At 34.7% G+C, this 9,583-nt stretch overlaps 1 protein-coding gene across 2 annotated transcripts; it reads right to left on the bottom strand.

Moving 5' to 3' along the window:
* Positions 1-407: 407 nt before the first annotated feature.
* LOC143564698 (uncharacterized) lies at positions 408-8,409 on the bottom strand. Of its 2 annotated transcripts, XM_077051895.1 has the most exons (27): positions 8,347-8,409; positions 8,031-8,166; positions 7,865-7,936; positions 7,711-7,782; positions 7,568-7,639; positions 7,046-7,117; positions 6,864-6,935; positions 6,707-6,778; positions 6,564-6,635; positions 6,413-6,481; positions 6,262-6,333; positions 6,087-6,158; positions 5,930-6,001; positions 5,492-5,563; positions 5,330-5,401; positions 5,173-5,244; positions 5,024-5,095; positions 4,863-4,934; positions 4,713-4,784; positions 4,559-4,630; positions 4,407-4,478; positions 4,246-4,317; positions 4,079-4,152; positions 3,037-3,168; positions 2,629-2,967; positions 1,565-1,935; positions 408-991 (listed from the first exon to the last, which is right to left on the bottom strand). In XM_077051895.1, the coding sequence occupies exons 2-27, from the start codon at positions 8,153-8,155 to the stop codon at positions 635-637; spliced, it is 2,835 nt and encodes a 944-aa protein (XP_076908010.1). In that variant the 5' UTR covers positions 8,156-8,166; positions 8,347-8,409; the 3' UTR covers positions 408-634. The 2 variants fall into 2 exon arrangements, with proteins under 2 accessions (XP_076908010.1, XP_076908009.1); XM_077051894.1 differs by having other exon boundaries at positions 2,629-3,168.
* Between the last annotated feature and the right edge of the window lie 1,174 nt (positions 8,410-9,583).

The raw sequence follows: 9,583 nt of genomic DNA, 5'->3' as shown, positions 1-9,583 counted from the left end.
AACAAACCTTGCTATTTATAGTAAGAAAATAACCTATTTGTAGTTAAAAAACCGGTTCCAACGGTCAAAAACGGCTATATAGCCGTTGGAACCGGTTCCTAACGGCTATAATATTTAAATTTCAAAAAAAACCGGTGGAACCGGTTTTTACGTAAAAACCGGTTCCGGTTCCAACCCTACCCGGTTCCTAAAAGTTTGCATTTCTGGGCATCGGTTCAGGTCGGGAACCGAACCGGTTTCTGACTGGAACCGGTGTCATTTTCTACCCGGTTTGAAAAAAACCGGTTCCGAACCGGTTCGGGTTTTCAAGGTGAACCCGATTTGTGCACGTCTACTGCCAACAACTGTCCGGAGATTCATGGGACACTGGCATTATCTAAACAACCAACCAACCCGTTAGAAGACTTGAACAAAACCCTAACGGGCCAAAACAAACCAAACAAAAAACATATTGTTCAAAAGTACTAAGACCCTAGATTCATGGGATGCCATACAAAAGGTCTAACTACATAAATATATTAATATTTAAGACGAACAAACATAATCCTAATCTCAAACTACGCTAGGTTTCTCCAAAGCACAAAACATAATTCTACATGTGTCCCAAAAACAAGTTTTACCAGGAAACCGTATCCTAAAACGTGTTATTGGACACAAGTTCACGGAACCTGAAAAACCACTGAGCATCAGATGAATTGTCATTATCGATGTGCTGCTGCTGATGTGGCGGCTGAGAATGAAGCTCCTTTCCTGACACGTATTCTGTATATCCCGTCTTCTCACCACCCACACTCGGCTTTTTGCCAGCTGGCAGTAAAGACTGTAGAATCCCTGCAACTTCATGCATTGTGGGCCTTTCAGAAGGGTGACACCTTGTGCATAATAACGCTAGTTGGAACGTCTTTTTAACGTGAGATAAATCCATGCATGTAACAGAAACTTCCGGATCAACCGCTTCCATTATCGTATTATCATCCGCCTTTGATAATATCTGCATGATTGGTAACTAGTCAACACGGACTCGGTTGAGAACTTCTTTGTCTAAACAGGACAGGTCGGGCCATAAAATTAGATTTGGATTTTAAACTAGGGAATGTCAATTACAGATACTACCCAAAACACAATACCAAAATAAATACAGGAAAATAAACATATTTTGGGTTGTACATCTAACCCTTTTAAAAAACGGGTCACGAACGGGACCCGTTTAGGTAAACAGGTCGACCCACTAACCCCCATTTATGACCCGTTTAACCCATTTCTTTTACAATCCATCAACTTGATTTACACGCTTACAACTTGCTTAGTACCTGCCAAACCGATTGGCATGTTTAGTTAAATGGACTAAACGAGTTGTATTCGAGTTATGCGAATTTCAATGAATTCAAGTTAGGGTTAATCTTTTTGACAAAAAAAAGATCAAACCTAAGCCGAAGACAACCAGTTTAACCCATTTATTTACGCATGTCAAACGCGTTGCGGGTAACAATCAACCAATTTACAACCAGGAACGTTAAGCAGCAACCTCAATTAAAAACAAAAGCAGAAAGAATTTAGTTGGTACCAGTTGATGCAAGTTGGACTCGTTATCAACCGCCTTTCTTCCTGTTAACAGCTCCAACAGAACGATACCAAAACTATAGACATCTGATTTTTCAGTAAGCCGAGAGGTCCGGGCATATTCTGGGTCGATGTAACCAATGGTCCCGAGAACATAAGTCGATGCATATGTTTTAGCGGTTGGGAGGAACTTCGCAATGCCAAAATCAGAAAGATGAGCTTCAAAATTCTCGTCTAGCAAAATATTTGATGATTTGACATCTCGGTGAATGATTCTCGGGTTGCAATCATGGTGAAGATAAGCAAGTCCTTGTGCGGCCCCCACCGCGATCTTGTGACGGGATTCCCAATCAAGTTTAACCTTCTTTGATGGTCCTGCCATAAACATGAATCACATTACACCGATGTCGTTTTGGGTTGGCAAGTTGTGGGTCGAGCTGTTTATCTAAACGAGCTAAACAAGTCAACCAAACACAAACCGTAATAATCAAGTTGTAAACATGATAATTGGTATGGTAGTTTTTAAAAATTTTGGGCTAAACGGAGGTCGGCCTGCTAACTGAACTGGTTAGGCAGGTCAGCCCAAGGACAACCCGTTTAGCTAAACAAGTCAAACCCTATCACAACATATTTTTCAAATGGGAAGCCAACCCGTTTTTATTCATGCAAATGTACCAACCCTAACCCGCATACACTTAAAATCTTATAACCCAACACTACTTGTTTAACACATTTATCTAAACGTGTAGCGCTAACAATCAAGTTGTAAGCCTTTGGTTGTAAAAAGAAAATATATGGGTTAAAACAGGTTAAAGCAGTTAAAGTAGTCAACCCGACGACCCGTGTAGCTAAACTGGTCATTAACGAAACGGGTAGACCTGTTTAACTAAACAGGTTAAAACAGGCAAAATGAACAAGACTCGTTCCTTAAATGGGCTAGATACGGCATACGCGTTAAAACCTGATCATTTTCATGTGTTCGAGACATGTCAAAAGTTGCCATCCCTAATCACAGAAACTTTTTGGCCCGTTACCCAGCCCAACTAAATTCAAGACCGTTTTACTCACCATGAAGAAGATCCCAAAGAGACCCATTTGGCATGTAATCATAAAACAGTAAGTTTCCAGTCGGTGAAAGTGAATAACCATGCAGACTCACAAGATTTCTATGCCTAATGCTTCCAACCGTTTCAAGCTCAGTTTCAAACTCTTGAAAGTTATGCTGGTATTGTGTGTAAAGCCGCTTAATCGCAATAGGTCGGGAATTTTTTAACGCACATTTGTAAACCGTGCTCGAAGAACCATATCCAATTATATATTTTTCATTGAAATTCTCGGTTATTCTCAAAATATCATCGTATGTGTGAATCGCCATGTCCATGTGAAGAACCACAAGTTTCGGCGGGCCTACATGAATGTTAGTTAGATATTTTGAAAAGTTACTTATAATGTTAGTTAAGATATTTGAATGGAAACCTTGTAATCCCTTGCTTGATTCTTTCGTATATTGTTTCGGTTTGCTCGTTCTTAATATTGTTAACGCCACCATGGCAATGAGGACTACGAAGCCTAATGTCATGCAAACAACTGCCGTTTTTGAAAATATAACTGCAACAGAATAAAATTACAAGATCATTAATTCAATATATTAAGGTTGGTTTAATGTTAACCTAAGATTTAAGCATAGCACTATAGCTGAACAGTAAAAAAAATTACAGCTTTCATCAACTTTTTTAAGGTTGTTTTAAACTAAATTATGAGTTAATATAGCAGCAGCGGTTAAAATGTATGTTATAGTCTTAAGAGTTAGATCACTCAATTTTAAAGTTAATTTAACCTAGGTTAATTTTATTTCAAATCAAATTATGATTTATATATAGCTGCAGCAGTAAAAAATATATTACAGCTTTAATCACTTAATTAAGGTTTATTTCAAATCAATAAGAATTAAACATAGGCTAATTTCAGATTATTAAGATATAAACATAGCTGCAGTGGTAAGAAAATTACAACCTTATACGCCTAATTATGGGCCTTCAGATTATTAAGATTTAAATACAGTTTCAGCAATAATAAAAAAATTACAGCTTTAATTAACATAATTAAGGTTGGGTTAAGATTAGATTTAAATATAGCTGCAGCAATAAAAAAGAGTCATTAAGGTTAATTTCAGATTAAATTAAGATTTAATATATAGCTGTAGCAGAGAAAATAATAATACTTGATTCACTTTATTTATTAAGGTTAATTTGAGATTAAAATTAAGATATAAATATAGCTGCAATAGTTAAAAAAATTACAGCTTTAATTCATTTTGTTATCCTTGGTTGAAAATTAAATAAAGATTACAGCTGTAGCAGTAAAAAAATTTACAGTTGTAATACAATTAAGTAATTAACTAAGGCCAATTTCATATTAAATTAAAAATCAAATATAGCTGCGACAGTAAAAAAAAAAGTTGCTGTTTTAATTCACGTTAGTAAGATTGGTTTAAGATTAATTAAGATTCAAATAATACCTCTTTGTTTCGGTGAATGCGGGTCGCATATGGAACCAAACCAGTTCCCACATAATAATGGATTTCCAAGAAAGCTGGAAAATAGCATTTATAACAAACAGCATTAGAATAACTAAATAAAGTAAATTCAAATGTAATGGAAAAACTAAAAAATTATAAAACATTACCTATCGGGTGGAAACCGAGAAAAGATTTTAGCAGGCGGCACGACCCCAGAAATGTTGTTGTAAGAAACATTTCTGATGCATGTGACATGATTATCATTTAATATATAGAATTAGAATAATTAGTAAGTACAGATTCAAAAGGACAAAAAGTAAAAACTTACAGGTTAACTAAACTGAAACAGTTGGATAATTGGTTTGGAATTTCCCCGTTAAGGTCGTTATTGTTCAAGAATCTGCAAGTAATATTATTAATATAAATTCTAAAAGTTAGATGAACTGTTAGATGCGGAAAACATGAAGAAAATCAACTTACAGAGAGATAACATTTTGTAACTGGCCCATTTCGATCGGTATGGCACCATGGAGTTTGTTAAATGACATGTCACTAAAAAACAAAAGTTAGTTAAGAGATAACAGTATGGTCAAAGGAAGTCAAACTGGGAAAGAAAATGATCAAGGAAACTTACAAGATTTGAACACTTCTTAGATCTCCAAATTCTTGAGGTATTGGACCCTGAAGGTGATTTCGGCTTAAATTCCTATTAATTAAATAGAAATTAAATTAAATTCAGGAATACTTGATTATGAAATTTATTACGATATAATAGATGGCTCACAGGGTCAACAGATGCTCCAAATCCCCGATAGATGCGGGAACTGATCCCGAGAACTCATTGCTTGAAAGATCCCTTCAAAAAATTAACATTTTAATTCATAAGACTACAATATATAAAAATATATAAACATGACGTGATTTAAAGTTTAAACACGAACTTACAATGTATCTAGATTGATTATTCTTCCGAGCTGAAATGGTATACTTCCCTTAAATTTGTTTGATGAAAGATTCCTGTAGTAAATACGTTAAGTGTATAAACCCATGATAATAACTAATATCGCTTATAACAAATATGAGATAAGACATACAGGTAAGTTAAGCTCTCTAGATTGCGAAATCCCGAAGGAATAGAGCCATTAAGAAAGTTTCCATGCACATTGCTGCAAGGAAAATGATTGAATGAGTATAAAAAACAAAATATTGAAAACAGTACAAGACAATGATAATAAACATAATTAGACTTACAGTTGATTTAAAGCGGTGCAAGAACTAATCTGCTCAGGAATGGGCCCTTCAAGGTTGTTGAGTGCAAGATTCCTAGGAAAAAAATGAATCCATTATCAAACAAATCAAACAAATTTTATTTTTTTAAACAGTAGGAAAAAAGATTCTGGATTGTGAACTCACAATTCAAAAAGTTGATCCAAATTTCCAAGTTCAGCAGGAATCCCACCCGTCAACTGATTATTGTTCAACTGCCTGAAAAAAAACATTCATCCAGTTTTGTTCATATGGTATATAAGGTTTTTGACCATATTGCACAAATGGCCCCTGTGGTTTGACCGACCATATATCCAAGTTTGGTCCCCCAAATTTTTAAAAATTGTTATCTTGGCCCAAACATTTTTTAAAACGACACATTACATCACTCATGACATCACTGTTATGTTAAACTAACTGGAACTAATGGTGAGGACTAAATGTGCAGCCATCTCACAAATGTTTGACTAGGATTTGCAATTCTTTGAAATGTGGGGACCCACAAGCAATATGATCAAACATTAGGGATCGTTTGTGTAGTTCTCTTTAAAATTTTAAGACGGAGGATTTTGGATTTATATTTACAGATAACTAAGCTTTGTCATATTCCCAAGCTCGGGTGGAATTGGTCCTGTGAGGTGGTTCCCATGAAGATACCTGTAAGCGTGCACAAACGTGTAAACAAAGAAATCAAACATGCGAGACGGGTAATCAAGTATGAGACACTTAAAGCAATACTTACAATTTGCCTGTGAATGATAAGTTGCCAAAGATTGGCGGGATTGGTCCGACTAATTCATTCTCACTTAGATCCCTAAAAAGTAAGTAAATCGTCAAAGATTTAAAGTATTAGTCACATAATAAAGAAAAAAAAATGTTTTTCTTTAAATAATAATAATAATAATGGAAATCCTTACAAAACAGCAAGTGCTTGCATAAGACCAATGACTTCTGGGATTTTTCCAGTCAACTTGTTACCTTGAAGTGACCTAAAATATAACAAGGTAAAATTAGACAAAGTATAAATATGTAACATGTTATAATAACCACAAAAAGACAGATATTTACAAGGTTGCCACTTGAAGAAACCCGATATTGTATGGAATTTCACCGGTAATCTGATTATAAGATATATCTCTGCAGATCAAACAATTTTAGTATGGATATGCATATACATACATATATAAACAACTTACACATTAGCAAATATGAAACTTACAGTATCTCAAAACTGGTACAGTTACCAATGCTATCTGGGATTGTGCCAGTCAAGTTGTTACCGCGAACATCACTAAATAAAACCATAATTTTTAATAAACGAGCCAGAATTTAAAGCGCGTTTAATAAGTTGGGAATACATACAAATACCAAAGGCCCGTTAACTGGCACATATCAGCAGACAGAGTCCCAGTTAATGAATTGCCTCGCAAACCACTACACATACAATGTCACATGACACTTTAGATTAAATCGTTAAAAAGTGTGTCCGATTTAACCATGTTTTAATAATAATACTCACAGATACTGCAACACTTCATTCCAGTAAATTAACCTTGAAATCTCACCAGTCAGCTGGTTTTGTGCCAAATCACTACAAAAATCAAAATAACAAAAGCAAAACCGCACGTTTAATAAAGGTCATCAGATTATTGGGAAAAAGACACCCTTCATAGGAAAACAAAAAGGATGAATACAGCTTACAGTGTCTTAAGGTTGGGAATTTGAGTCAGTGTTGAAGGAATGGGGCCTGTGATTTGATTGTTCTTCAGATTCCTGTTTTCATGGAGATTCTGATTATCGTAATTGGCTCCTTTTTAAACGAACCGAGACAAGTCAGCCCAGTTTGTAAACGAGCCTAGCCCAAGCCAAGGTAAGCTTGGCTCGTAGGCTTGCACACTTGGCTGTTTTATAAAAGCCCATTTTTCATTTTATTTTAAATAAATTATAATTCAAAAGTATAACCCAAATTACAGTAAATAAATCATAGATCCTGCATTATGTGCATGTTAAAAACTTAAAAATATTAACTCTGTTTTTGTATATCTCAAGTTTTCAACATGCGTAAAAATATAAAATTTACGAGCTTTTAATGAGGTTGACATTTCAGCTTGGTAAGATAGATAAACGAGTTAATCCTGCTGAGCTTTGTTTGTAAACGAGCCAACAAGGGTGTGTTTTCAATGTTCATCTTTTAAGTGTGACTATGCAGTAGGATAAACTCACAATAATTCGAGGCGTTTGAGCTTCGAGATGGAAAAGGGTATGTCCCCGTAAAGCAGATTATCCGATAAGTCACTGCAAATTCAAAATAATAATAGTAATCAATGTTTAGTTAAACACATAATAAAGAACGCGGGTCGGCTTACAGCAGCACGAGGTTAACACAGCTCCCGATTTCATCGGGGATTTGTCCGGTGAGCTTGTTCCCTTGCAAATCCCTGTTCAACATTCAAATGAAACCATGAATACAGATTATTATTATTATTATTAAATAAATAAAAGGTTAGAAACGTAACGTACAGAGAGAGTAAATTCCTCAAATCCCCAATAGCTGGTGAAATTTCACCACCTAGGTTCAGATTTGACAAATTCCTAATTAAAAAAAAAAACAAATATAATAATAATAATAATAATAATAATAATAATAATAATAATTTATGAAATGAAATGAAACATAATAACATACAAAGCAACCACAGTAGTGCTGATATTATTACACAAAACCCCTCTCCATGAACACAGGTCGTCATGATCTTCATCCCAATCCAACAACGCATTCACGACGTTGCTAAACGACGCCTTAATCGCCATTAACGATTTCCCTGCACCACAAATTTCAAAATACAGAGAGACAGTTTAAATATATATATATATAGTTTCGAAATTATGAAAATGTTTTGAGAGTTGGTGTTGTAAAATGGGGAGTCAGCTGTTGGTATGTTAGTATAATGATGATAAACTAGATTTTATAAAAAGGTGAGAACACACACACACACGCATACCTTCGTCAGTGATAGAGATGGAAGACGGAAACAAAGGCAGGAGAACCACCGTAAAAAGAGCACAAACAAAAAACTCCTTTTTCACCACCATAGTTGATGAAAGAAAGAAAGCTTGGACAAGAAGAAGAAGAAGAGTAGTAGTAATAATAATAATAATAATAATAATAAAAATGAAATGAGGTGCAAATGAGTCCCTCAGGGCATGATAGATAGATAGTAAGAGTCACACTGTATGCGTGCGTGTGAAGGTGGGAGAGAGAGAGAGAGAGAGAGAGAGAGAGAGAGTTAAGAATTTAGAGGGAGCAGGCGTTTGGCGTGAACTGTCTGTCATGAGGAGGATGTATTATTATTATTATAGAGTAGGTAGAGTGTGTTAATGGCGGGGAGAGAGAGAGAGAGAGAGAGAGAGAGGAGTAAACGGCGGTGAATGGACGTTAGTAAATGAAAAGAAAAGAAGAAAAGTGGCAGCAGCCGTCACTCATGATCGTACTGCCGTTTCCCCTTACTACTGCCTACATTTGTCATTCTCTCACGCGCTCCCTACACTCGGATTTTATTCCCATTCCCATCGATCTTCTACTTCATTTCGTTAGCAGAATATAGTCCGTGTGATATACGGGTGGATAAAAAAAATACAAAAAATAATTAAATTTAATAATATAAATAATAACATAGCTTATGAATTTATAAGATATAATATTTTTTCTAAAATACATAGATTAGTATGAATAATTTGTATTTATATTAGAAATCAAAATGGAAGATTGTTAATCTTTACTAATTAAGAAAAAGAGAAAGTTACCATCAATTCATCATAGTTTAGTTGGTAAGGCGCAAACATTTTAAAAGCAATGTAATGAGTTCGATTCCCACCAACAACAACTACATATTTTTTATTTTATCATTCATAAAATAGAAATTGTAAAAATAAAAACTTATACATTTGGCAGTCTATGTGAAGGGTCAAGTTGAATGACACATGTAAAAATGGTGTTGTTTTAATAATATAGTTAGATTATTATTACTAGGTTACTAACCCGTGTAGTACACGGGTGGAAAATAGAAAATTCGTCACGTAAAGAAATTTGATTATATATTTGAATATTATATTATTCGTATAATAAACACAAATAATTTTAACTCACAATATCGCCCGTTCTTAAAAGTAAGTTCATTGAACTTGTCTAAAATCGAAGGATACACAAAGTCTATTAAATTATATACTGGATATAATGAA

The sequence above is a fragment of the Bidens hawaiensis genome, unplaced genomic scaffold, assembly GCF_021521415.1.
Source record: "Bidens hawaiensis isolate Kalapana, Puna unplaced genomic scaffold, B.hawaiensis_p1.1 tig00022148_1, whole genome shotgun sequence".
Classification (NCBI taxonomy): Eukaryota; Viridiplantae; Streptophyta; class Magnoliopsida; order Asterales; family Asteraceae; genus Bidens; species Bidens hawaiensis.
This window is presented reverse-complemented; position numbering and strand designations above follow the sequence as displayed.

Excerpts from the sequence above, each read along its gene's own strand:
- LOC143564698 (XM_077051894.1), bottom strand. The coding sequence starts at position 8,155 with ATGGCGATTAAGGCGTCGTTTAGCAACGTCGTGAATGCGTTGTTGGAT. Across the intron at positions 6,936-7,045 it reads ATTCCCAACCTTAAGACACT|TGATTTGGCACAAAACCAGC; the intron begins GTAAGCTGTATT and ends TGATTTTTGTAG. Across the intron at positions 6,482-6,563 it reads TGTACCAGTTTTGAGATACT|AGATATATCTTATAATCAGA; the intron begins GTAAGTTTCATA and ends TTTGATCTGCAG.